Here is a 26,231-nt window from a genome sequence, read left to right as displayed (position 1 = left end):
TTGTGACACAAATCATTTCCTAGCGTGAGAATAATGCGCTTGAAGCGAACGGGAAAATGCTTAGAGCGTCTGTTATCGAAGCGGCCGGTGGGGCGAGACTGGCCGATCTAACCGAGACGATCGGCTTGTGCACCTGGCCGAGATCATTCTGATTATTATGCATATTGATAGGCCAAATATTGGTTTACTGTATGTATCCAGATGTTCTAATAGTTTGCTTAGAATTGCTCCAGAGCTGTTTTGCTTTTTATATAGAACGTGGCGTTTATCCGTGATCCACTATAAAGGTGAATGTATTTGCCTGCTCGAGTGTACTTACTCTTGTTGAACCGTTACCACTTCACATTTAATTGAGGTTCTATTGCCACTACTAGGGGCTCAAGAGTTCAATCGTAGGTTTTGTTCATTATGCTCGCTTTTTACTGGAGCAAATAATGCCCGTTCGCCCTACCCCGTCAGCCATCCTGCCTTCCTAGGTGTTCGTTGATATGACCACTATTTTCCAGCCTCGTGCCTTAAAAGTTGAGGAAAACATGACCCAGAGGTAATAAAGTTATAAATAGTTGAGACTGGCACTCATAGTTCCGATAGATTGGACATTTTAGACGCGTAGATTGTCTATGTTATACATTGTACATTTTTGTAGAGTTCTCAACCCCCCACCACTCTTCAATATCATCGACATAGATCAACCGTATCTATTGTGATAAAGTAAAATGAGACGCATGATGCTGCTGAAATTGGTCTTGATTAGACTGGTTGGAGTAGTCTCACTAGCCCCGTTTCGTCTGACACTAGGGAATTCCATCTTTCGCAACATACATCAATTGCTACGACCACGATTCGTCTGACGTTAACGAGTGTATGGTCATCTAGTTCCCTTTGGGAAGTCAACCAACTCCTTAAATCTCGGAGTTCCTCTTAGATAATTCAACCTTTCCTAGTCGAAGGTGTGAATAGTCATGCGACAAAGACGCGCCGAGGAGTATTGTGACTGGGGTAAAAGCTATGAATAATATTGCAGAACATGGCTGCAGAACTAAGTCGAATCTAATAAGGAAGATATGCTGAATAGCCAACAGAACTAGTCTGTCCATGCTAAAGAGACCGGCTGGTAGCTCGATAGTATAGTTGACTCTTCTTTAGCTTAAAATAGACAAACTATGAAGCTCCATCTCGTCCTCACGGTTTCTTGCAAAATATTGTCATACTGAGAAGGACTCACTAAGTCTTCGGCTATGTACCCATGGCGCACGGTGTCATAACTTGCACCCCCACATTTGGCGTATCGATTCTGTTCCTGACCCACTCCCCACTACTCGTAAAAGGCAAAACTACCGCAGCGAGTAGACAGGTTAGGTTTAACTATGGCCAGATCAAGTATACTTTTATATGCATGTTGAATACAAGAAATTCCAATGTGGGTATTGACAGGTACTGACTGTAGAGAGGCAGCCAGCCTGGTGCAACCACTGGACGGGCCAGACACGAAGCGAATCAGCCCATAGCACAAAAGCCAAGCCAAATCCAGCAAATTTAGGATTCTGTCGCCCGAGAGAAAGAAAGAAAAAAGCAAATTATCTTTTTTATCCGAATTGAGCCAGTATTCGACGAACCAGCTCGTCTTCTTCCGTAAACCTTCGCAATCACGCCATCGAGTCCCCCGCCAGCGTAGTTCGTGCCCCTCCTTCTTCTCCTGTTTATGAGGCCATTGTTGCCCCTGATTTTTCTCCTCTCTTTCAATCTATTTACAATTGATCTAATCATCTCCTCGTACACCAATCTCGTTGCTATCGTCCTCCGTTGGACCTCGCTGTACCCTTTCCCCGGATAATTTTGAAGCTCCGATCACCGGCTTCCCCGCATTTCAGCCATGGCTGATCAAAATCTCCACTTCGAGACCCTTCAGCTTCATGCTGGGTAAGAACAACCTCCTATTTACCATTAATTTTTTATAGTGATGTATGATTAACATTCGCCTCTCCAGTCATGAGCCTGACTCGTCCACCAATTCCCGCGCAGTCCCTATCTACGCCACATCTTCCTACACTTTCAATGACTCCGCCCACGGCGCGAGGCTCTTCGGCCTCAAGGAATTCGGTAACATTTACAGCCGCATCATGAACCCTACCGTCGACGTTTTCGAGAAGCGTATTGCTGCTCTCGAGGGTGGTGTTGCTGCTGTTGCAGCTTCCTCCGGACAAGCCGCCCAGTTCATGGCTATTTCCGCGTTGGCGCATGCTGGCGATAACATTGTCTCCACAAGCAACTTGTACGGTGGCACTTACAACCAGTTCAAGGTTCTTTTCCCGCGTCTGGGAATTACTACTAAGTTTGTCAATGGCGATAAGCCCGAGGATATCGCTGCTGCCATTGATGATCGGACTAAGGCTGTGTATGTCGAGACGATTGGTAACCCCCGCTACAATGTGCCCGACTTCGAGGCCATTGCAAAGGTTGCGCATGAAAAGGGTGTTCCTCTCGTGGTAAGTTCTCAGAGACTGATATCATATCATCACCCAATCTTGATCATACCCCACAAGTAACTAACGCTTCTGTCCATGGCTAGGTTGACAACACCTTCGGTGCCGGCGGCTACTTCGCCCGCCCCATCGACCACGGCGCTGACATTGTCGTCGAAAGCGCAACCAAGTGGATTGGCGGCCACGGCACTACCATTGGCGGTGTAGTCATCGACAGCGGCAAGTTCGACTGGGGCAAGAACGCCGCTCGCTTCCCTCAATTCGTCGAACCCTCCGAGGGCTACCACGGACTCAAGTTCTGGGAGACCTTTGGCCCTATCGCCTTCGCTATCCGCGTTCGTGTCGAGATTCTGCGTGACCTGGGCTCCGCCTTGAACCCCTTCGCAGCCCAACAGTTGATTCTTGGTCTGGAGACGCTGAGTCTGCGCTGCGAGCGCCATGCTACTAATTCCCTTGCCCTAGCCAAGTGGCTTCAGAAGAATGAGAATGTCTCTTGGGTTTCATATCCCGGTCTTGAGGATCACCCGTCGCACGCTACGGCGAAGAAGTATCTGACTCGCGGATTTGGTGGTGTCTTGTCCGTTGGTATTAAGGGTGGTGCGGCGGCTGGAAGCCAGGTTGTTGATGGCTTCAAGTTGATTTCTAATCTTGCCAAGTAAGTTATGCATCAAGGCGTGTTTGATGGTATATCCTAACGATTTTCTTCTAGTGTTGGCGACTCCAAGACTCTGGCCATTCACCCCTGGTCTACTACCCACGAGCAGCTGACTGACCAGGAGAAGCTTGATTCGGGTGTGACCGAGGATGCTATTCGTATCTCAGTCGGCACTGAGCACATCGACGATATCATTGCCGACTTTGAGCAGTCGTTCAACGCATTGAAGGCTGCTTTGCCCGATCGTACTGCGTAAGGGAGGTGTTCGATAGGCACCAGGATTATGATTGGGCGTGCTTTTACAAGGAGTTAGTTATTTACGATTGTATTGACGCAGGAGACCTGTGAGGTTTCCCTTATATCCCAGAGCTGAAAGTCTTTTATGCGTCGTATTTACCAATCAATCAATGATACGATGAGAATCAATTTATGAAGTGCTTGAATTACAAGGTGGGGAGAGTTGCTATAGAAAGTGCTAGAAAATTTATGTTTGGATAAAAGGAGATATTTGATGCAAAAAAAACCGACTAAAAAGAAGAAAAACAGGAGATGCTAAAGCCTAAAGTAATGAAGCGGGCGTAGAAAATATCTCTTTACTCCTCAACGTCTACGCCCAATATCGAAGCGAAGCATCAAGGAGCCGGCATTGCTAAAGCTATAGGCAAGGATACCAGTAATACGAGTCGTCCCTCTATTATAACCCGCAAGAACAAAATACCCAACAGTCCGTCCAATACGAGTACCCATAATCTCATCATATTGTCGGGTTCCGTGTGCCCAATGCCGCGGCTCAGCTGGGGGCCAAGACTCACCAGGATAGAGAATCTGCTTAATATAAGCGTTAGTTTGCCTGTTAGTAACAGTCTCAGCAAAGACATACCTCAAGCCCCCCGCTCATGGTGTCGAGTGAACATAGCAAGCGCGATATCCGAAGTGTGGGGGGTCTGTAGAACCTGCTTTTCGAGTGATTAGTGTCGCGACGATGATATTTGGCGAGATGTACCCATGCCAGGAAGAGTGTCTTACGGAGATTGTGTATTTTTTGTAGTCCCCTGCGACTCGAGGCATTTCACTAAGTGGTGGTAGGATTAGCTGTTATTCGATATTGGAAAGGGTTCCCGAGAGCCGGGCCTCCATCACTTGTATACCATTTCGGCGGAGAAGGTTGCTTGCTTGGGTGTTTTTCGTGACTGGGCATCCGGGCTCGGTAGGGTTATCGATCCATCGGAGTAATTGGGATCCACGATCGCGCAGCCAGGAAGTATCCATGGCGACATCTCGCGGATCAGATTCGAGATCCGTCGAGTTAGTTAGCGAGACTGATGGGTTGCCCTCGTCAGAGTCTGAGGAAGACTGGCCTCCACAGAGGCATGTTAGAAGCGAACAATGGCAAGGCATTGCAAAATTTGAAACCATTCCTGCTAGGAAAACTGTAGAGCGAACAAACGCGTATGTAGGGATTGGATAAACGTTGCCTTTCGTTATTGAGAGTATTCTCAGGTGTGCTTAGAAAGAAAATAGAGGTAGAGGATTCTAAACTTCTTATATACTTTTCTCGAAGGAGGGAAATTTAGTGACTATGTACAAAGGCCAAGTTGGTATATTAAGAGTGAGACAATAGTGCAAAATTAGATTATCAATGTCCTCGTTCGCAAAAAGAACACGCTGAAGTTTCAACAAAGAGGGGCCTTCTTGATGCAATCAACAGCTACACTTGGTGGTTGTTAGCCATGCAAATTTCGAATATAGAAACGCCATTAAAAGAAAGAATCACAATGAATAGACCTAAATTATTATATAGGCTGGGGAAAGGCATTGTTGTGAGGGATTAGGCTATTCAAAGACTAGGAATAAAACGAGTAGAGAATACTAGACTTCCTTGTCGTTCCTCGAAGAGTGTAGTAGTCCCCAAACATCTTACTATTCTCATTGCTGATCTATTTCTAGTACATTAACCTCACTCCTCTAACATGTATGATCATCTATCAATCACGAATTACCGGGTCTATTAATTTCAGCCAAGCTTGCTGCATGTGCCATCAATGCAGCACCCACCCCAGACCCATCCTTGGTAAGAGTAATCCTAACCCTCTGCTCACCCGCGGGTCCAATCTCAGGAACTTCTCTCATTGCACCGCGCATTTCAGCCTCAAATGTCGGATATGACTCTATAACCGAGCCATCGGCTCCGATGTCGATAATATCACCAGGTAGTGGCGTACCATCGGTATCCGGTGTATGTTTCGGGGGCATCCAAGATGGTCTCTTGCAAATCAACCTCACAAAATCCAAAAGGTGGCGTAGAAGAAGAGGCGCGTAGTTGTACAAGTTTTTGAAGCTATATGGTGAAATGGATGTCGCTCGCGAAGGGACTCGTTTCAGGAATTTTCTCGAGGAAGTTTCGAGTCGTCCGCTTTGGATGATCACAGCTGCTAAGGATGCACCAGACAAGCGTGCTGCTCGTCTGGCAATGGCCTCGGCTATCAGTTTGATAGCCTCTGCATCTGTCCTACTGACATCCTTCGCTGATAGCGTGTCTTGGAGCAGTCGAACTGCGTTGTCGATGTCGTTCTTTGAAATCGCAAGATGAGACAGGAGGGAACTGTCGATCCTGTCGCGCCGAAAGAGGCAAGACTCTTCGGCGATAGTCATGTCGAAAGCGCTCGCTCGCAACAGCTTTAGAATTGCTAATCGGAGGAGCTCCCCGAGATACAGTCCAGATACCCTCTTTTCCAGCATTCCAAAGCCGGGATCAACGGATGCAGCGTCTAGTTCATCATCGAGTGGCGTTCGCGGCAACACTTTCATCTCGTCATCCAGGGAACCCCATTCACTGTTGATCACCATAATGCCCTCTGCATTGGCTTTGACCTTCTTGAGTCTCCGCACATTGGACAGCTTTTCCACGTAGGCGGCATTTGTCCCAGTTCCAAAAATGACTGCACCTAGCGTAGATATCCCTTGACCCGAGCTGTATGATCTTGTCAAGAGCGTACCAACGCTGTCATTTGCCAGAACCGTCACTAGAACTGGCAATCCCATTCTATCAATGGCTTCTTGAAGCATGACGCATGGATCACGACCCACGGCTTCTGGTATATCCCAGCCCTTGTCCCAGTGTATGAGACGACCGCCATTGAGAGATTCCTGCTCGCAGGTAAAACTGAATGTAAAGCCCAACTTGTAAGCTGATCGACTGTGGGGATCGAGATGTGCACTGAGAAACTCTGAAATATTTCGTGCAATAAAGTCGAACAGAGGCCGATAGCTTTGATTGACCATGACACTGGACGGAACTTTGTGTTTACTTTGGAGAACGGTGAAAGTAGAATCTCCGTGTAATTCGGCCATGCATATCCTACAGTTGCTGCCACCGAGATCAACAGCCAGAAACTGGCCCTTCTCAGCTCCAGTTGGCACGCTTTGTAGATAGGCGGGTAACTGCCACGGGCGTTCATTTGCAAGACCGTCCTCTAGTAGATGATACCGTCAGCAATTTGTTTCTCATAGCTCAGTCCTGATATTATTTCCTTACTCAACTGGCGAACCAAATGTTTCGTCACTCGCCGCACATGTTCAGAACTGAGGCTGAACTCGCTAGCAATCTGCTCGGCCTGAGCCATCAAGCCCAACCGGTCCCCGTTCACTTTCGTCATGGTCAACAGGGATAGAAGAGTAGAGAACCAAAGACATCCACAAGCCATCCATAATGAGCGACTGAAGTATTCGAGAATAGGAATCGAGAATAGCTGTCCCGTTCACGATGTGGAGCAGTTGAAGACCGACGTTACAGAATTTGTGTTGGTATTATTCATTCGACGGGCAAATTGCCGGTAGACGACCGGTTAATTCGGACTGTTCAGCTCTAGGGACCAAGGCCCGGTCCCCTTAGTGAACTTTAGGTCTTGCAGTAGTTACGCGGTCCACGTCCCGCGCCTCCGGTGATCTTTTGACTTTGCCGGTTTCGCCGAGGGTCCACAATCCGTTTGAGGGGAATGCAGAAGAACGTGCATTTAGTCAGGGCGCTATTCCGTCTGCGGAAGCTGAGGTGATGGATGTGTTAGCTTTGGAACTGAAAACTCGCTGAAAGTTTGTGTTGTGCATCAAAGATGTCCACTCGGTTTCCAGTATATCCCTCGGTCTACGACGGCTAGCGCCCTACTCGGGCATGATCACCTTGCTAGTACAACATGTTTGACGATTAGCATAACTCGAGAAAGATGAGAATGTTGGTTCCTTGGCTCTACAATCCGCACTTGGAAAATCATATTATGAGAGTACATGAACAGTATAATGAGAAAGTTTGGTTGAGAAAATTTGCTGCCTAAATGTACAATAAATTGAATAACTAAGGATCGAAAGTAATTCAAACTGGTGAAAATGGCATAGTCACAGATCGTACGGTCAACGGCTTCAACTGTCCGATACGCGATGACATACTATCCGGAGTCAACTCTCCATCCTCCGGCTCCCTCCACGTCCCATCGTTCGAGGTGGCCAGTGTAAGCGATGGCGGAGTCTCGCTGCTCATTCCCTTTGAAAGAATGGTGCGTTCCACGCCCGTAAAATACTGCCAAACAGTCACTATTAGCATCGTAGTCGACTACATCTTGTAAAGAAGAGGAATCTTACCCTGACAGTTTTCATCTTCAACTCCATCGTAGCATCCTCGTCAACGACAACCATGCTGGATGAGTGTAGTTGCAACGCAGACAATGTGCACAAGTGGCTGATGCCACCCTCAACAGCCTGCTGGATAGCAAGCGCCTTTGAAACCCCAGTTGCGATAATAACCACCTCTCTAGCATCCATGATGGTCTGAACACCTACCGTCAGCGCCATGCGCGGCACAGCGTCAATGTCACCATTGAAGAACCGCGCATTAGCGATGATAGTCTCATGGGCGAGGGACTTGATTCGAGTCCGACTAGCCAGGCTTGATCCAGGCTCATTGAATGCGATATGACCGTCACTGCCTACACCACCAAGGAATAGTTCAATTCCGCCAACGGCTTTGATCTTGGCCTCGTACGCAATGCACTCCTCTGTTAAACTTGTGGCGTTACCGTCGAGGAGGTTGACGTTTTTCACGTCGATATTGATGTGTCGGAAGAAATTGTTGTACATGAAGGAGTGGTAGGACTCGGGGTGATCGCGAGGCAGACCGACATACTCATCCATGTTGAATGTTACGACATGTTGAAATGAGATCTCGCCTCGAGTATATGCGGCAATCAACGCTTGGTATATGGGTAGAGGGCTGCTGCCTGTCGGTAGTCCTAGGACAAATGGCCGCTCTGTTGTGGGACTAAAGGCATTGATTCGTTCTATGAGAGATGAGCATGAAGGTTGAACAGTGTGTTGTGTCAACACTTACTGACAATATACGCGGCGATGTACTGCGCCGCCTGCTCAGGGCGCTCTCGGACAATCAAACGCATGATTTAAGGTTGGTTGTGCAAAAATAGAGGTAGAAAGTTGAACTTGGGGGAAAATTGAAGTCAGATTGCAATGCGGATTGTTAGGGGAAAAGGTAAATGTTTTCTAGAAGGCAAATTAATGTCTCTAATTTCTTGCGACCAATGAGATTAGTAACTTGGAAGTAACATGACTACAACCACGGGTGATCATTCTGCTACGATACAACCGTTTACTCCTTATCCTTCGTCATTAGAAACACCTGGGTCTTCAAGATTGAAATAGGGTCCGGTGATATCGGGGAATCCGGTTAAACCGGTAAAGTGACTGAAAGTCCGGAGAGAGCGGAAATTGTCAACGGCGAACACAAAGAAGATGAGATAGTCTCCACACAGACTCCATTTATTCGGAGCGGATCGGATTCAGAGATATTAAGTTGGATACTGAGATCATCTGATGGGAGGATGGATGTCGTCGAAGTAAAATGCAGAGCAAGTGAGTCCTCGCAATTTGGCGGAGGGCTGAGATCCCACTTGGAGATACAGTGTAGTAGAGTCACCCGTTATCATTTCATTTAATTTCTATACTCAATTTTAAGTCAACTTGAACAGTACACTTGGAATATAGAAATATTGTATATCGATATTATCATGATTGTATTCATAATCCCAAAACATCATCCATATCAGAACATATAGATCTCTCAAACACAAAGATCAATTCAAATCATAACCCCCATTTAAACCCGTCAACAGAAATATCCTCATTCCTCCTTCGCATTAGCAATCTTCTCCTTATACTGCTTGCTTCCAACAAACCACCAAATCAAAATCAAAATAGGTAAACCACCCACCACAACACAGGTATAATTCATATTCTGCGCAGTCAGGGGCATACTATACGGGAAACTGAAGAAGACGATTGCAAAGACCAGCCATCCAACAGTAACACCATTAACGAGCCAGCCCCATTTGCCCATGTGGAAAGTACCCTTGTGCATGTTCAACCGGCCCGTGAGCATATTCGTAGAAATGGGGATGAGATACGCCACGTTGTTAATTGTAACGGCCGCACCAAGCATACTGTTGAATGCGGTGCTGCTGCCGAGATACAGACAGCCTAGGACGGCGTTGGCGGCGGCGACCAGCAATTGGGCGTTGAAGGGGATGCCGAAGCGCTTGCTGACGCGGCCCCAGACGTTGGAGAATGGCATGGCGCTGTCACGGGCGAAGGCCCAGAGGACACGGGAGGTGGAGAGTTGGGAGGATACGACGCAGGGTCCCAGGGCCACGAAGAGGATGAAAGTTAGACCGAATGCGCCACCGGCAGATTGGGTTGCTTGGTGGAATAGTTCGGCTAGTGGGAGGCCGGTGTTGGTGGTTGATAGGGCGGCGTAATCCTGGACGCTGAACATGAGGCCGATCAAGTAGGTTAGGCCAGTGATGAAGGCGATGGATAGAGTGATGGCAATTGCCAGAGGGGCATTTCGAGAGGGCTGTTCCTGTTAGTTATGATGATGAATTTATAATGGGTATTGGGTGACTCACGTTTGGCATTTCCTCGGTGATATGGGTTACACCGTCGAGGCCGCCCAGACTATACAGGGGATTGACAAGGCCGGTGATGAAACAGATACCGTTGTTACTCCAGCCAGTATTGTTGATCCAGGTCTTGAAAACGAAGGTCGTGTTCTGGTAAGAGGGTGCGCATGCAACAACCGTGACAAGAACGACCAGCCAACCGATCTGGAGGTAGAAAAGAGAGAACTTGTTGAGTGCTGGGATGATCTTGTTTCCAAACAGAACCACGGCAGCCGTGAGGACATTCAGGATTTGGTAGATGACGAAAGTCTCCCAGGTCTTGATGGTCATATCAGGGTGGTAAAGTGCATATAGAGCTTGGACTAGTTTGTGTTAGATCGGGATTGCTTTGATCGGATATGATGATGGACATACCGACTTCAGCAAAGATCAGATTCGTAGACGCAGTGGTGAAGATCCCTAAGCCATCATTTAGTTCTAGGGCCCTATTTTTGACCGGAAAAGCTCAACTTACAACCACAGACGGTCAACCATCCAGTAATGAAACTCAAGAAAGCACTGTATTTCTTGGGCGCCACAGCGGCGATCCAATGGTACATTCCACCCTCGGTTGGGTAGCTCGACACGAATTCAGCCAAGGAGGCACCGAGGAAGGATTGCATGATCGTGACGAGAATAAACCCGTAGATGATAGCACCTGGACCACCGGCATTAATCTCAGTGACAATGCCCAATCCAAGACCCGTCCAGGAAATTGTCGTCGTAGATGCAAGGCCGATCAGAGATAGGATACTGAAATGACGCTTCAACTCTTGAGTATGACCTGATAGACGTTAGCACGCGATGGACTTTTATCTTGAGATGTAAAGACATACCCATTTGCGCCAGACGAAGCTCGTCAGCATTCATAGGTGAACCGTCCATTTTGGACTCGACAAGCGAGCTTTCGCTGATAATTTCGCCCATCTTTTTTATGCCCTTGAAGATTGAACCAGCTGTGATAATCTAGCTGAGGGGTAAGCCTTGTAATAATCACACAATCACCGGAGATACGAGGGCACCCGAGTGGGTGTTTATGTATTTATCAGGGTATCTCGATAGAAATCCTGCATATCACTTGACCAGTCGGGCCCCACTGTTTTCTCTACGCGACTTGCGGAGATCAACGGTAAAAGCAGGAGGAATAAGGCTTATCGAAAATGGGGGAAGAGGGTTATTTTTCTTCAAGATAACTCAAGCTATTGGCTGATAGGAAACACCGACTTGTCCGGTCATTTCCCCGGCGACGGGCCGGTGCCGGAGCGCCGATTGGATATTTATTTGGTGGGCTAACTGATTCCGTTCGTTTAGTTAACTTTAGTTGGGTTTTTAGTGACTTTGGTGGCTTTTCTCCGCAATTCAGCCGAGCCGTGGGGAAATAAGTTCCCGACGATAACAGAAATCACCAGACATGGTCAATTTGACTACTGTCCAGGGTATAAATATCGAATTAACAATGGAATGTCACGTCACATGTGTTAATTCTTTCCTGCGACCCCAAGATGCGTGTAAATGCCAATTGGTCTCGAATCGCCAGTCTTGGCCTGCTAGGTGCCAGCCTGGTGCACTCTGCCGAGCTGAGCAAGCAATCCAAGACACTCTTTGACCAGTCAATGACGCTGATGGACGATATCTATGATTCCGATGCTGGTTATTTGAATTATTTTTATTATCCCCTGGCTGCGGATTCACACGAGACCCGATCGAGCGTTTGGTATTCCGTTGGACTGCTCCAACGTAACCAGGGCAGTGATCGCGATGAAGCAATTAAGATCATCAAGAATGTGATTGGTGATCAAGAGAAGAACCAGTCCGTGCTGTGGTACGGTGATTATACCAAGTATCCCGAGCAGCCAACGGTTGCAAGTCCTGCATATGCCCCAGTGGTAAGTCTACATCCCCCTCGTACTCCGCACAGTGACCCCACATACTAATACAGGATAGATCTATAACTCATGGGATCCCAACTGGCGAGGCTTCATCGGCACCGCATTAATTCTCATTTACGAGGAGTTCGGCAATCTTTTACCCGCAGACGTGAAAGATCTTGTCATGGAGAGTCTCTACAACAACACCATCGGCGATAGCTATCGCGTCGGCGGCGTCGATGACGATAACCTCTACCCAGCTTATTCGAATGCCTGGCTGATGCGCACAGTGGCCACCTCCTGGACTGGCCACCATCTGAAGAATGCCAACATGACATCTGCGGGAGACACCGATGCCCAGAAATTCCTCGACCTCTTCGATCGCAATGGCACCTTGTCCGAATTCAACGGTCCCACCTATGCAGGTGTCTCGCTCTACGCGCTGACCATTGCCGCGAAGTACCTTTCCTCGACTACATCCGTTATCGGACGTAATGCCGAGCGAGTCATCCAGGAAATCTGGGGCTACGAATCGCAACTCTGGAATCCGAATATGAGAAACTTTGCCGGGCCCTGGGACCGATCGTACGGTTACGATATGAATAAATACGTCGCTATCATGTCGATCTGGATTTGGTCCCTGGTCGGCAAAGAGCATGTCTGGCAATCCAAGTCTCCAATTTGGACCATGACTCACGCAGATGACTTTGAGATTGCGCCTATCGTCGCTGTCTTGTCGAACTTCCATAAGAAGCTTATCCCGCAATCTGCACTCAACAGATTGACTGCTTTCTCTGGCGAGCATACCTACCACGGACACACTTATGCTCCACCGGCAGACTATGAGCCGCGGAATATCACTACTTGGCTGTCATCTAATCTGACTATCGGCACAGACTCGTTCAACCAGAGCAATGTCGGTGGCTTTTCAAAGGACTCTTCTTCTTTCTCGCCCTCGGTCGTGCAGTGGATTCGTCCCGGTGGCTCTATCGGATACTTTAATCTGTATCCGACCCAGACTGCCTTGCAGGCGGAGGTCAGCCCGTACGCTCTTAACCTGACTTATCCTCTGGGTAACTCCACGAGCACTTTTACATTCGTTCTGGCTGCCAACCCGCTGGGCTCGAAGCGGGATATTTCCGGATTCAAAGATGTCGATGGTCTTCAGATTGAGGTCGTTGGTGGAACGGTTAACCCAGTTCCTGAGATTTCTTTCTGCGGACTTCTTGGTGGGACTTGCGATATTATTCAGTAAGTTGATAACATCTTTCTTTATAGGTGTACGAACCTTGCTAACGATAACAGTAACTTTGAGTTCTGGAATGTCACTTTCTCGATGGATGAGAATAGCTCTGATATCCCCAGTGTTCAGTTCAAGTTTACTCTCCCTTAGACTTGAAGGGATGCTACAGAATACTACGTGTCATATAAGAACACAAGACAATTTAGGCAATTTCAGCTCCTCCCTAACTCTCCTCCAAAGCTATAAAACGATGTAATTGAAGTCTACTGCAGGGGGAGTCATTCTCTTGGTAATAGTCTGCTTCATATATTCTGCATTCTACACAAGCCAGCGGAGGAATTGGTGGAACATAGAGAAACAGAGAACTGACACCCATTCATTAGGCAATTGGTTAATAGTAATACACAATAGACAGTCCGATACTTCATTTGATCTTTCCTGTCAATGAGGCTTGGCGCAAGACTCGGCAGTCTCGTATTGCCAGGCCACCCCCACCTGGCCGCTAACCCACGCGTCGAAAGGTGTTTTGGTGACTTCTAGGCACCAACATGATACATCTCCCGTTCTCTACATCCCGTACAAAGTGTCAACTTACAGAGACCCCTCGAGGGAGAGCCCCGTGAAAGCTTCTAGTTGTGCTGAAACCAATAAAAAATTCACCTCGGCTCAGCTCTTACAATGGGTGTGTTCCAGCTATCTCCGACACAGAAACAATGACACGACTAACAACCGTCTCCAGGTTACTCTGAGGTACATCTAGCTTATGCATTTGACTCGAAGCAAAGTAAAACACCTCTCTAACGGGTTCTAATAGATCTACTGCCATATTTGCGGTGTCAGCTTCAACATCGCGCGACGCCGGAAACCGGGAGAGCCGGATCTGGCTAGCTGGGACTACACCGGCGAACAATGTGACGAGCCAGGAGTCGACGAGGTGGATCTGGACAACTGTACTCAGAACGGCTGCTTTGCAGCGATTAGTTATCCGAAGGATGATGAGCACGACATGCTCGATGATCCGGACTACGTCCCTGGACCGGAGGACGGGGACTACGGCGAGCCTGGTGAATACGATTCAGAGTATGAATCGAGTACATCTGAGGAGGACGATGCGAACATTGGCCCAGATCAAGACAGTAATGAGGAAACTAGTGATCCCGAAGTCGATTGTTACTCAAACTGGTTGGCGAAAACGCTGAATCCGCACGCCAGATTCTCCGGAGAACCCATTGGGAAATTTGGATATTCAAACCAGCGCTGTCGAGACGAACGTGTGTTTCCAATCCAGTCAACAACCTTATCAGACGGGCACGACCCGGAGGAATTGGAGCATATTCCCAGTCGGACCTGCACAGAGGCAAATGCATACTCGGGCTTTGCAATCTCACTCGAAGAGATGAGAGGGTGTCGCACGGCCCAGTGTCTAATCCACAAAAGTGCAATCCGGGAACCGTCGTCACAAATCGAATTCTCTGAGCCCTGGGAGGTTTCTGAAGATTGGCTTTTGTCCGGGTTGTGTGATGGAATGCCGTCTCGCGATTGTAATAACCCATACGTCTGGCCTGCGCGGGGTGGAGTTGACCAGCCACGAGCGGAGAATATTAATTTCGATGTGAGTTGTCTTTCCTCAAGAGCAAGGTCTCAAGATTTTCAACCGTCTATTTAAGAGACTAACCGCTAGTAGCCGGAATGGACAACTCCAAAAGAACTGGCTATGCCGTTCCACCCCTGGTGCTTCGATATCTTCTGCCGTCAATCTAAAGCTCGATTCAACTGCGTCAATATCCCAGGCCTTATCAAGTGGCGCGATGCCGAGTTCTCCTACGAGGCCTTTCACGGGTTCCCCCGCTCAGGAGACGTCCTCGAAGGCCAAGAGCAATTCTGGCAGCACGTCCCAGGCAAAGAATATCTAGCCGCCAACCCGCTTTACGTGCCAGGCCTACGGGACATTTTGCAAAATGCAGACCGAATGGAAGAATACGAACTTCCGAAAAAGAGACCTACTTTATTGCAGGCTGGTTACAACGACGTTTTTGCTTCCCTGCCCCCCGAGATACGTCTGCTAGTAGTCCGTTTCCTGGATGCCAGCGACCTCCATAATCTAAGGGTGGCTTCCAAGGCGTTCGCCAGTCTTCCAAATAGCGTGTGGCGGCAACTTGTCCGCGAGGAGATGCCCTGGCTATGGGAATCCTGCTACGACAGCGAGGAAGCCCACGTTCCTTCTCTCTGGACTACGGTAACGGCGAACGAGCTGATGTTGTTCAAAGAAGAACGAGAGCGTTATTTAGCACAACTGAAGGATAGCACCGCGGTCGATTTTCTGCTTCCATTTCCAGGAAAGGTACCGAACCAGCTGAAGCTACAGGAAGGAAGTCTAAATTGGCACGCGGTTTACACGCAGATCAAGCAAAATTGGAGCAATCTCAGAGGGCTGCGGAATCGACGGCGGATTTGGGAAGATGTGGAAGAGATTATCAATCGGATTGAGAAGTATGACACGGAGATGTCAGGGTAGTTAGACCTCGTTCATTACTAACAGTGAATAATAGCTCCGATATGGAGAACAAAAGTCCGAATGGGATTTTCTACTAACTATATTAAATCTGGCCAGTAGTAAACAATTAAACGGGAGGCATATCCTAAAGAAGACTAATAAGAACAAAAACTAGAAGCAAAAAGATCCAAAGAAAGCATCTAAATAAGCAAGCTTGAATACAATAATGAACCCCTGGTTCCTTAAAACTGTCCTGTCCTATCTAGGTACAGTCACCGCTACCTATGAAAGAAGTGAAACTGAATCTGCAAAACTAAAAGATCCCAAGACACCTCAATAGAGGGTCAAAGGGACAATGGATACAGGGAAGATTTTTTAGGTAAAAAAAAGCCCGCCCTAAACCCCCAAAAACCCAATCCAACCTCCCCTAAAACGCCGACTGGCTTGCTCTCCGATTTTCTCCCAGCTCCATCCGTGTCCCCGGGATGCCGCTATATTCGAGAGCTGCCAGATGCAAGAGTGTGGAATGAAGACATGATGATAGAATGGCAATGAACACATTGAAGAAGAAGAAAGAAAAAGGAACCGGATGAAAATGGTCAATGTGATGGAACTTGATGCTCTCCGTCATCTAGTTACCCTGTCCAGGGGGTGGGGGCTGGGTTGAGGGTGCCTGTGCATTGCCCATCATATAACCCGGTGGGAGGAAAGGCATAGCGGGCATGCCGGGGAAGTTGAAGCCATAGGCAGGGACTGCGGGAGGAACGCCGGGGTTGGGTGCGCCCGACATATCGTGCTGGTCCTGGCCCTGTCCTCCCTGGGAAGGACCACCGAAGCCATCACGGTCGAACCGGCCACGGCCACCACCACCGAAGCGCTGCTGAGGGGGTCCCTGGTCAGGGCCCTGGCCGCGGGAGGAGATAGGTCCACGCTTGCCGCCAGTATCGGTTGCGATGCGTCGGCTAATGGCCTTGGAGGAAACGCCTGCACCAATCTCAATATCCGGCTCTTCGACCACCATGCCCGACTCGATGGATTTTCCACCAGTACCGCCATACTCGGCAGTCAGCATCCACTTGCGATCAGCCTCGGTCAGCCGCTCGATAGGGATCACACTGATACCAGTTTGATAGTCGCTGCAGTCACGAGGACCAAAGCCGACACCCCAGCGGGTGCGCAGTTGCATCTCAGCCTGGCGATAAGACTCCATACCATCGCGAGCAGCGACCGCATCGGGACGGCTGATCATCTTGATAAAGGCGTGGCGCTTGTCGACGTTGACAATGCAGGTTTGAACAACACCGAATCGGCCAAAGAGGGAGCGCAGGTGGGCCTCGGAAGAGGTCACACCACCAACAAACAGCGTGCGGCTGAGAACCTTGATGTTACCCTGGCCGATAGAGTAGTCCCACTCGATGAGCTTGGGACCGGGAGGAGGGAGGTTGGGATCCTTGCGCTGGGGAGAGGGAGACCGGCGGCGACGACCACCGGGTGGGCTGCGCTGGCGGTATTCGCTGGGACCACCCCGACGACCTCCACGGGCATCACGAGGGTCACCCCGACGGCCGGGGGAGTCACCGTTGTATTCACCATAGACGGGGCTGTCGCGACGACGAGGCGGGGATGCGGTGCGACGACGGTCCCAACCGGGAGAACGAGAGCGCCGGCGATAGCCTCCTGGAGAGCGAGGATAGTCACGGTCGCGATCGCGATCACGGTCGTCGCGGTTCTGGGTATCGTGCTGACCCCAACCACCAGGAGCCGCAGGGGCTTGTCCGGGCATCATGGGGAATCCGGGGATAGGAGCAGCAGGGTTAGCACCGCCCATAGGGTTAGACATGTTGAGGAGCTGGAGTGCGGTCGCCCACTGGTCTTGAGGAATGCCCTGGGTCGAAAGGAACTGCAGCAGCTGAAGCTGTTGCGACAGAGCGTTGCCATCAGGCATGGCCGGAGCAGCGTTAGACTGGGCCATCATGGCGGCCAACGGGTTCGGGGCGGCGGCCATGGGGTTGGGAGTGTGGTTCTGGCTGTGGGGTTGAGGAGGCATGGCTGAGTTCTGGGCCATACCAGCCAAAGCAGCATAAGGGTTCGCACCCATTCCAGCGGCAGCGTAAGGGTTCGCAGCTGGGGGAACCGAGGAGGAGTCGGCAGATGAGACCGGTGGGGGGATGGCACCGGCGAGGGCAGCCAAAGGGTTGACAGGAGCTGCAGGGGCAGCGGCAGCGGCAGCGGGAGCTGCAGAGCTCTGCTTGGCCATATCTGCCAGAGCCTTCAGAATACTAGAGGTATCTGGGGCAGCTGCAGCTCCGTTGGTAGCAGGTTGAGGCTGAGAAGGTGGGCCTCCAAGGGGAATGAAACCTGGGGCGGGAGAACCCTCGGGAGTGGTGGATTCCACATCTACACAAGAGAATGATTAGAAAGTGAGGCCAAGGAGGACCGGTATGAAGGTACTCGGTGAATGAAAGACTTACTCTGTGGAGGGGCGTTCAGCTTGTCTCGGAACGAGGCGAGCATGGCAGTGGGAAAGGTGCCACCACGCTCCCAAATGTCGATGAGCTTCTTGATTTTCTCCTACATAGAAAAGTATGAGCAAACGAGTCAACCAGCCAATAAGCAAAGTGCAGATACAATGCAGGGGAGGGAAGCCCCATCCAAGAGACTGTGGTTGGTTCCTGGGAGGAGAGAAAGAGACCAGGATACGGCGGGGGAACTTGGCCCCCAAACGGAGGAGCCCCGCCCAAAAGTCCATGACTTGCATGTCTAGTGCCAGGTATACAGTACGATGGCCTAGGGGATAACTGTGATCAAGAATCACAGGTGTATCTGCAGTATCTTTTGCATTTGAGAGCGTACCTTTTGATCATTGGGGGCATTGTTTATGATGTCGGTCATCAGAACGGGGAGCAGTTCAGTGACTCGATTGACTCCTGCAGCAAATGTTCCATCGGAGGGATTGTTGCCAGGAAGTTGACCAGCCTTGCGTGCAGCTTCTACCCATTGCCGGGTTACAGAGTCTACGACGTACAGGACTCCCAGCTTGTGAGTGCCCGGTGTCTTCTTGAAGTGGGTGTAGATCTTTTGAATCAAGACGGATTCATTCTGTGACCACTGTTAGCGGGAGAGTTCCGATTTGTCGTTTCGCATCATGTGTGTTGGATCTGGGAATGGGCCATATATCAAAGGAGGAGGATCTTTCGTACCTGGACGTTGGCGGTGCACAGTGCGGTGATGCCCTGAATCTTGCTGCCCGATACTCCAGGAGGCTTGAGAGCCAGCATGGATTGGAGATAGCTCTCCAGTTCCGCTACAGCCGTAGACATGGCGAGGAGGATGTGGCGGGTGAAATGTGGTTGAGGTTGTTGGAAAGATTGAAAGTCGGTTGTATCCCGTGACTTTCTCTTTGTTTTGATCTGAATTCCTCGGGGAAGGCTCTAGATGCAGGACGCACTTGCCTGACTGGAAAGCGAACGAGAGGCCAGTACTGGTTGGCTACTTCGAAGAGCAGGAGGTTGTCAGAGAGAGAGAAGTTTGAAAATAAGAGAAATTTTGAAAAGCTCCTAAGGAGATTAAATCTCAGTGTGAATGGAACCGCCTTCTCTCGACACACCCGTTATTCTTCTTATAAGCAGCCCAGTGTTTCTTTTGGGATTTTTTCTTTGTTTTGGTTTCTTGCCCTCGAGGTTTGTTTTCTTTCTTCACACTACAGCACGAGCGTATTCACTGTCGGACCAGAGAACTGCCGCCTACAGCTGAGATACAGCCTAAAGCGAAGGGGAAAGGAGAGTGATTCCAGGTAGCCTGGTGAGTGTACGGTACGAGAGTGTACGAGGTACTGGTACAACCTAAAGCGTACTGTGATGAGAGTAATTTCCCCCCAAAAGTCCCGAGAAATGACGGATTTACAGAGTACGAGTAATCCGTGGATGTTGGTGAGATGAGAGGCGATGGAAATGATGATGGGGGTGGTCGAGAAAAGAGAGAGAGGAGGTGATGATGATGAAAGGAGAAAGGGAAAGGAAGAAAGGGATCACCTGAAAGACTTTTTGCAGGGTTTGCATGGTTTGTTCATTAGGCGCTAACCTTTTCTCAGGCTGGATCACGTGGTTGATTTGACCAGCTCTTGGTCAAACACGTGATATCAGGTGACCATGGTCATGTGACTCTATGCTAAACGTTCTTGATCGTATGGTAGTGACACTGCGTACTACTGTATGGAACAACAATTTTGCCTGTGGCTCCAAGGATCCACCTACTGGAAGTGGATGTCCCTAGTGGATCTCTAGATATCCGATGTTTGAGTTGCTGAGGTCTGGTTCCCCCGGCTACCACTACAAAAGGGGGGCCATTGGGGGAGCTTGAAAACGAAAGCCGTGGATTATTATTATTTTCTCCGTTAAGCACTGCATCCAGCTCAGTCCGCCATGGCCATCACACTTTTTAGATAGGAACAGTGGATACGTCTTCCGGTAGAGAATGGGGCCGGAGAAATTTCCGTTGGTGACCGAGGCTTGGAGGACTACTGTTTTGGTTGTTTAGCCCTTAGCTTCGGGAGTAAAAGTTACAGTCGTTAGAACTTAGAAGAGAGCACGTTGTCTCTTGATACCCGTTCTGCCCCTTGATGCCGCCCGTGGAGCTCCCGATCTCGGTGAACCATTTCAGCAATCTCACGGCTAGATACGGGGAAGCCCACACCACAGACAAGGATGCATAAAGAGGCTCGTGGAGACTGGTTCAGGGAGGTATTCCAGACGGTGTCAGACGGATGATAGAATCACCGGTCGAAGGGGTCGAAGAAAGAGGAGAAACTCATCGAGTCGGAACATACTACTCGAACTGTACCGTGGCAGAGCTGAATGTACGTAATAACCTTACATACGATACATCCGCCTAGGACTAAGATAAACCCGCGATGCCGAGGATCCATTTCGGGGATCCGGATGGCGGCACGGGACAAAAGATGGCGACTTGCCGACGTCACTGCCAGCATCAGTTGGTAATACCAATTCAGTATGTATAGGAGATGTATACTTCTTTGTACACAGGGTACATTCTATAGTACCGGATCCCGATGCTCAGGTAGTTTAGAGAACTGACTTTAAAATATATAGTCAATAGGAACAATAATTACAGTAATCTATGGCCGAGGTGTTCGGAAGAATGATACAACCAAGAATGAGGTCATCAATGGACATGACAGATGGCTGTATATATGGTACGGGTCTATGAACTCAATTGAAAGAATACACTAGCATAACCTGTATATGGTGGAAACTACCCCGATTAAATACTGAAATTCAAGGTAAAATAGTGGTTGTTCTACATAAACTCTCCCATACATGATACGGTGGTCAACTTCACGCCATAACGGAAGCTCTCGGACGGGCAGACTGAAAGTGTAGATCTGCCGGCAGCCCGAACTTTGGCCCCGTTACTCGGTGATACACGACTCGGTCCAGTATTGTTGGGGGAAAATTACCAGCGCTTTTCCCCTTCTTCCCGCACTCCCGCCTTGTGCCCCCCCAGAGAAAACGGGCTCCCGACCGTGACCAATACCGGCCGTATTACCAGCCTGGCAATAATCCGAGAAAAAAAAAAGACCAGAAAATTCCTAGGGAGCTCGGGTCTGATTTCTTCTTCTTCCCTTTCTTTCCCCCGTGTTTCCCTCTTCCTCTTCTTCCCACTCTCCCCCTTCTTCTCATCTTCCCCATATCCTTCTTTTTTGGATATTCACATTTCGTCATGGCCACCTCTCTTCGGATCGGTACTTCCGCTCTGCGGTCTTCTATCGCCAAGCCCGTTCAGACTGCTGCTCTGAACGGCGCTCGCTGCTACTCCTCCGCCAAGGTTAAGGTACGTCGTCGACGACTTGAGTCTGATTGAAGCTCAATTGGCATGCTAACACCTTGGTTACAGTCCTTGAAGGAGACTTTCGCCGACGGTCTGCCCGCCGAGATCGAGAAGGTCAAGAAGCTCCGCAAGTATGTCGACCGCGCTCCTCGTCATATTTCTTCCGAACGCAGGACGTTTTGTCTAACGATATAATTACAGGGAGTTCGGTAACAAGGTTATTGGTGAGGTTACCCTCGACCAGGCCTACGGTGGTGCCCGTGGCATCAAGTCCCTTGTTTGGGAGGTGAGTTTCCCAAGTTCCAAAGGGGGTGGCTCCTTTGGCGCGTACACATACATCAAAGATCGCAAACTAACAATCCCTATTTAGGGCTCCGTCCTCGACTCTGAGGAGGGTATCCGTTTCCGTGGCCACACCGTAAGCTACTTCTCGATCCAATTACGCTTTATCGCATTATAGCTAACGCTCCCTCCCTTCATAGATCCCCGACCTCCAGAAGCTCCTCCCCAAGGCTCCTGGTGGTGAGGAGCCCCTCCCCGAGGGTCTCTTCTGGCTCCTCCTGACTGGCGAGATCCCCTCCGAGGCTCAGGTCCGCGCCCTCTCTGCCGAGTGGGCTGCCCGTTCCGATGTCCCCGCCTTCGTCGAGGAGCTCATCGACCGCTGCCCCAGCACCCTCCACCCCATGGCTCAGTTCTCTCTTGCCGTGACCGCTCTTGAGCACGAGTCCTCCTTCGCCAAGGCTTACGCCAAGGGTGTCAACAAGAAGGAGTACTGGCAGTACACCTTCGAGGACTCGATGGACCTGATCGCCAAGCTCCCCACCATCGCCTCCAAGATCTACCGCAACGTCTTCAAGGACGGCAAGGTTGCCGCTATCCAGAAGGACAAGGATTACTCCTTCAACTTGGCCAACCAGCTCGGATTCGGCGACAACAAGGACTTTGTTGAGCTGATGCGTCTGTACCTGACCATCCACTCCGACCACGAGGGTGGTAACGTCTCTGCCCACACCACTCACCTGGTCGGCTCCGCCCTGAGCTCCCCCATGCTCTCCCTCTCTGCCGGTCTCCAGGGTCTGGCCGGTCCTCTCCACGGTCTCGCCAACCAGGAGGTTCTCCTCTGGCTCACCGAGATGAAGAAGGCCGTCGGCAACGACATCAGCGACCAGTCCATCAAGGACTACCTGTGGTCCACCCTGAACGCCGGCCGTGTTGTCCCCGGTTACGGCCACGCCGTTCTCCGCAAGACTGACCCCCGTTACATGTCCCAGCGCGAGTTTGCTCTCCGCAAGCTGCCCGATGACCCCATGTTCAAGCTGGTCAGCCAGGTCTACAAGATCGCCCCCGGTGTCCTGACCGAGCACGGCAAGACCAAGAACCCCTACCCCAACGTCGATGCCCACTCCGGTGTTCTCCTGCAGTACTACGGCCTGACCGAGGCTAACTACTACACCGTTCTGTTCGGTGTCTCCCGTGCTCTGGGTGTCCTGCCCCAGCTGATCATCGACCGTGCCCTTGGCATGCCCATTGAGCGCCCCAAGTCGTTCAGCACCGAGGCCTACGCCAAGCTGGTTGGTGCTAAGCTGTAAAGTGGAGACTCCACTTTTATAACTTGTACTGATCGGTTGATTTTTTTTGGGAACCTTGACTTTGTTTTTTCTTTTATTCTGAAAATCTTTCGGGAAATCGAGGGAAGGGACCCTATGTATTATTTCTTTTGTCATGGTGATTTTTAATTCTTCATGTTGTATGATAGGACTTGATCGGTTCGAGCGGGCCTTGGAACAGCACTTCCTCCACTAAAACAAAAATAAAACATGGAATTTGGTCACGCCGGATTGTTCAATGAGTTCTTCTCTTTTTTACCTTGATGTCTTCGTGTATGAAAGTATATGATTTTCGAGTATGCGTAAAACCAGGTTTACCAAGGTATGTGTTGTTGGGTGTATTGAATCGGGTACTTTTGTAGATAGTTGAGAAAGAGAGCCTCGAGCTCAAGCCTGCAGATGCACGATAGTGGAGGAATAGGGCCTGGATCGTCATGTATAACCGGATCGATAGTTAGTGAACATGTAGTCAATAAGTCACTATGATTGGAAGCATGCATATTCAACAGTAGATATGGTTCCTTTGTTGATTAGATGGATCATCAGACAAAGTAGTGTTTTGGTCTGACGGCTACTCTGGTAGAATCGAGCACGAATTGTTGGGGGGGGAAGCTGGTTGATTGGGACTTCAACCGTCTCTCACCCGACCCACTCAACCCGAAAAAAAAATATGATAACTGAGAATAATAATAGGAAGGGAGGGAGAGTCAATTGATAAATGTAAAAGAGAGAAATAGAATATGAATTTATCGGAGGTATAATGTAGGATTTTGAATTGTATAGAATCGGAATATTCTTTCTCGCTGGTATGATCGGAGGAATAGAATTGGTAGATTCATTCGCCGACCAGCGGATGGAGGAATATTCCGATTTGGAGGTTGGAATTTGGTAGTAGCCAAGGCCGATCATTTGAGTGCCGAGTATAGTACTGCTGCTACAGGTTCACTACTACGGAGCGCTCCGTAGGTTATTATCGTTAGTAGTGTTGTTATTATTCTATCGGTATGGGAGGTACCCAGTACCCGATGGTCTGAGCGGAGACTGGGCCAGATGGAAGTACACAGTACGGTCCAGACTGAAGGGCAAGTATAGGTATTAATTATAGTATAGAATGGAATATAGAATAGAATAGTTATAGTAAAAGTCATGAGAAGAGTAAATAGTACCTAATAGTCAGTTAAATAATAATTGTAGTAATGTTCAAATACTCCGTAAATAGTTGTGTTGATCGGAGTCTGGAGTGTTTCCTCCGCAGCAGTACCCGAGCCTACTTGGTACACTTCAGCATTCCCCGTGCTGACTTCTCCTATAAGACTATTTGGCACTTTCCCCCCCTCGCCCAGAAACTTTCTTTCTACAACTACTTTCCAAACTTTCCTCCCCTCCTCTTCATCCTTTCTCTTTCTCTCGCGACGAAGCCCCCTACATCCCTTGGTCAGGGCCCCTTTCAGCACATCCTCTCTCACAAGATGTCTACCGCTACCCCCGACAAGGCCGCCGCGCCTAAGCTCGAGAAGAAGCCCGTCAAGTTCAGCAACCTGCTGCTTGGTGCGGGTCTGAACCTGTTCGAGGTCACTACGTTGGGTCAGGTAAATATAATCACTCCTCCTACTTCCCCGAGTTTCACCTGTGTTGCTCTGAACTGGCCTCGGTCAAAACAAAAAACAACGACCACCCTCCCGGCGATCATTACCGCCATGCACAATCTACCCTTTACAAGAACAAATCATGCTGACATTAATCTCTTCTCTCCGTTCTAGCCGCTGGAAGTGATCAAGACAACCATGGCCGCCAACCGGGGCGACAGCTTCGCCGGTGCTATGGGTCGGATTTGGGGCCGTGGCGGGATCCTCGGTTGTACGTGACACCTTTCCATCTCCCCCTCTCCAGTTTCCTCCGATACACGCACTATTACTAGTGTGGGGGAATTTCCCCAAGCCAAGAAATCTATCCAATCGTGGCGCATACACTATGCAGTCGCGAATCAGCAATTGAGACTAACTCCTTTTCTTCCTTTCTCTAGACTATCAGGGACTCATTCCGTGGGCCTGGATTGAGGCCTCCACCAAGGGCGCCGTTCTCCTCTTCGTCGCCTCCGAAGCCGAGTACTACGCCCGCTCCTTCGGTGCGAACGACTTCTTCGGTGGTATCGCTGGTGGTATGACCGGTGGTGTCGCCCAGGCCTATGCCACCATGGGTTTCTGTACCTGCATGAAGACCGTGGAGATCACCAAGCACAAGATGGCCGCTGCCGGTGTTAAGCCCCAAAGCACCTTTGCCACTTTCATGGATATCTACCGCAAGGAGGGTATCCGCGGTATCAACCGTGGTGTCAACGCCGTCGCCATTCGTCAGACTACTAACTGGGGTTCCCGCTTCGGTCTGTCTCGTCTGGCTGAGTCCGCTATCCGCAAGGTCGCCGGCAAGGACGACAGCCAGAAGCTGTCTGCTTGGGAGAAGGTTCTTGCTTCGAGTCTCGGTGGTGGTCTGTCTGCTTGGAACCAGCCTATTGAGGTTATTCGGGTTGAGATGCAGAGCAAGACTCCTGACCCCAACCGCCCGAAGAACCTGACTGTCGGCAAGACTTTCAAGTACATTTACGATTCCAATGGCATCAAGGGCCTTTACCGTGGTGTTGCGCCCCGTATTGGTCTGGGCATTTGGCAGACTGTCTGCATGGTTGCTCTTGGTGACATGTAAGTTTTTGACTCTCCCTTTTCATGTGATACCTCGGACTAACCACTCAATTTCTACAGGGCAAAGGAAGCTGTTGAGAAGCTGACTGGCGATACCGTCACCGCGAAGCACTAGAGGAGGTTTGAAATACCCTTCTACTATGCAGTAGTCCGGAGAAAGAAACAATATGCGGACTACGTCGCTCCATCCACATTCCATAATTTCGTCTGCTCTCCTTTCCCCCTCCCCACTTATTCTATTTACTGGGGGTAAGGACCAGATTCGATCGATACCCATGAAATTCATTTGCAATTGTGTCTGTGATACTCTTCAACGAGAGCGCGCCCCTTTCTACGTCCG

General features: G+C 49.6%; 10 protein-coding genes across 10 annotated transcripts; 5 read left to right on the top strand and 5 right to left on the bottom strand.

Annotated features, from left to right (window-relative positions):
* Positions 1-1,873: 1,873 nt before the first annotated feature.
* On the top strand, positions 1,874-3,394 carry N7496_003493 (O-acetylhomoserine aminocarboxypropyltransferase/cysteine synthase family protein; the record flags this gene model as incomplete). Its single annotated transcript, XM_056696424.1, has 4 exons — positions 1,874-1,920; positions 1,988-2,486; positions 2,570-3,138; positions 3,193-3,394. The coding sequence occupies 4 exons, from the start codon at positions 1,874-1,876 to the stop codon at positions 3,392-3,394; spliced, it is 1,317 nt and encodes a 438-aa protein (XP_056558636.1).
* A 344-nt stretch (positions 3,395-3,738) lies between these two features.
* N7496_003492 (uncharacterized protein) lies at positions 3,739-4,036 on the bottom strand (the record flags this gene model as incomplete). The annotated part of the gene is made up of 2 exons (XM_056696423.1): positions 3,739-3,963; positions 4,019-4,036. The coding sequence occupies 2 exons, from the start codon at positions 4,034-4,036 to the stop codon at positions 3,739-3,741; spliced, it is 243 nt and encodes an 80-aa protein (XP_056558635.1).
* Positions 4,037-5,127: 1,091 nt separating this feature from the next.
* Positions 5,128-6,794, bottom strand: N7496_003491 (putative glucokinase; the record flags this gene model as incomplete). The annotated part of the gene is made up of 2 exons (XM_056696422.1): positions 5,128-6,611; positions 6,674-6,794. The coding sequence occupies 2 exons, from the start codon at positions 6,792-6,794 to the stop codon at positions 5,128-5,130; spliced, it is 1,605 nt and encodes a 534-aa protein (XP_056558634.1).
* A 710-nt stretch (positions 6,795-7,504) lies between these two features.
* Positions 7,505-8,579, bottom strand: N7496_003490 (glucosamine-6-phosphate deaminase; the record flags this gene model as incomplete). Its single annotated transcript, XM_056696421.1, has 4 exons — positions 7,505-7,509; positions 7,579-7,708; positions 7,771-8,465; positions 8,516-8,579. 4 exons carry the CDS (start codon positions 8,577-8,579, stop codon positions 7,505-7,507), a joined length of 894 nt encoding a protein of 297 aa, XP_056558633.1.
* A 740-nt stretch (positions 8,580-9,319) lies between these two features.
* N7496_003489 (uncharacterized protein) lies at positions 9,320-11,063 on the bottom strand (the record flags this gene model as incomplete). Its single annotated transcript, XM_056696420.1, has 5 exons — positions 9,320-10,051; positions 10,104-10,459; positions 10,512-10,556; positions 10,612-10,920; positions 10,973-11,063. The coding sequence occupies 5 exons, from the start codon at positions 11,061-11,063 to the stop codon at positions 9,320-9,322; spliced, it is 1,533 nt and encodes a 510-aa protein (XP_056558632.1).
* Positions 11,064-11,638: 575 nt separating this feature from the next.
* On the top strand, positions 11,639-13,397 carry N7496_003488 (uncharacterized protein; the record flags this gene model as incomplete). Its single annotated transcript, XM_056696419.1, has 3 exons — positions 11,639-12,022; positions 12,081-13,255; positions 13,310-13,397. 3 exons carry the CDS (start codon positions 11,639-11,641, stop codon positions 13,395-13,397), a joined length of 1,647 nt encoding a protein of 548 aa, XP_056558631.1.
* A 528-nt stretch (positions 13,398-13,925) lies between these two features.
* Positions 13,926-15,762, top strand: N7496_003487 (F-box protein; the record flags this gene model as incomplete). Its single annotated transcript, XM_056696418.1, has 4 exons — positions 13,926-13,929; positions 13,987-13,997; positions 14,062-14,859; positions 14,932-15,762. The coding sequence occupies 4 exons, from the start codon at positions 13,926-13,928 to the stop codon at positions 15,760-15,762; spliced, it is 1,644 nt and encodes a 547-aa protein (XP_056558630.1).
* A 610-nt stretch (positions 15,763-16,372) lies between these two features.
* N7496_003486 (Nrd1 complex RNA-binding subunit) lies at positions 16,373-19,061 on the bottom strand (the record flags this gene model as incomplete). Its single annotated transcript, XM_056696417.1, has 4 exons — positions 16,373-18,138; positions 18,213-18,312; positions 18,595-18,840; positions 18,942-19,061. 4 exons carry the CDS (start codon positions 19,059-19,061, stop codon positions 16,373-16,375), a joined length of 2,232 nt encoding a protein of 743 aa, XP_056558629.1.
* A 2,419-nt stretch (positions 19,062-21,480) lies between these two features.
* On the top strand, positions 21,481-23,177 carry cit1 (citrate (Si)-synthase CIT1; the record flags this gene model as incomplete). Its single annotated transcript, XM_056696416.1, has 5 exons — positions 21,481-21,591; positions 21,655-21,719; positions 21,790-21,874; positions 21,959-22,006; positions 22,071-23,177. The coding sequence occupies 5 exons, from the start codon at positions 21,481-21,483 to the stop codon at positions 23,175-23,177; spliced, it is 1,416 nt and encodes a 471-aa protein (XP_056558628.1).
* A 1,487-nt stretch (positions 23,178-24,664) lies between these two features.
* On the top strand, positions 24,665-26,006 carry N7496_003484 (putative mitochondrial DNA replication protein (Yhm2); the record flags this gene model as incomplete). The annotated part of the gene is made up of 4 exons (XM_056696415.1): positions 24,665-24,784; positions 24,956-25,052; positions 25,219-25,891; positions 25,952-26,006. The coding sequence occupies 4 exons, from the start codon at positions 24,665-24,667 to the stop codon at positions 26,004-26,006; spliced, it is 945 nt and encodes a 314-aa protein (XP_056558627.1).
* Positions 26,007-26,231: the final 225 nt, after the last annotated feature.

The sequence above is a fragment of the Penicillium cataractarum genome (genome assembly GCF_028827025.1).
Source record: "Penicillium cataractarum strain IBT 29864 chromosome Unknown utg000002l, whole genome shotgun sequence".
NCBI classification, from domain to species: domain Eukaryota; kingdom Fungi; phylum Ascomycota; class Eurotiomycetes; order Eurotiales; family Aspergillaceae; genus Penicillium; species Penicillium cataractarum.
The sequence above is the reverse complement of the archived record's forward strand: the minus strand, read 5'-3'. Positions and strand labels throughout refer to the sequence as shown.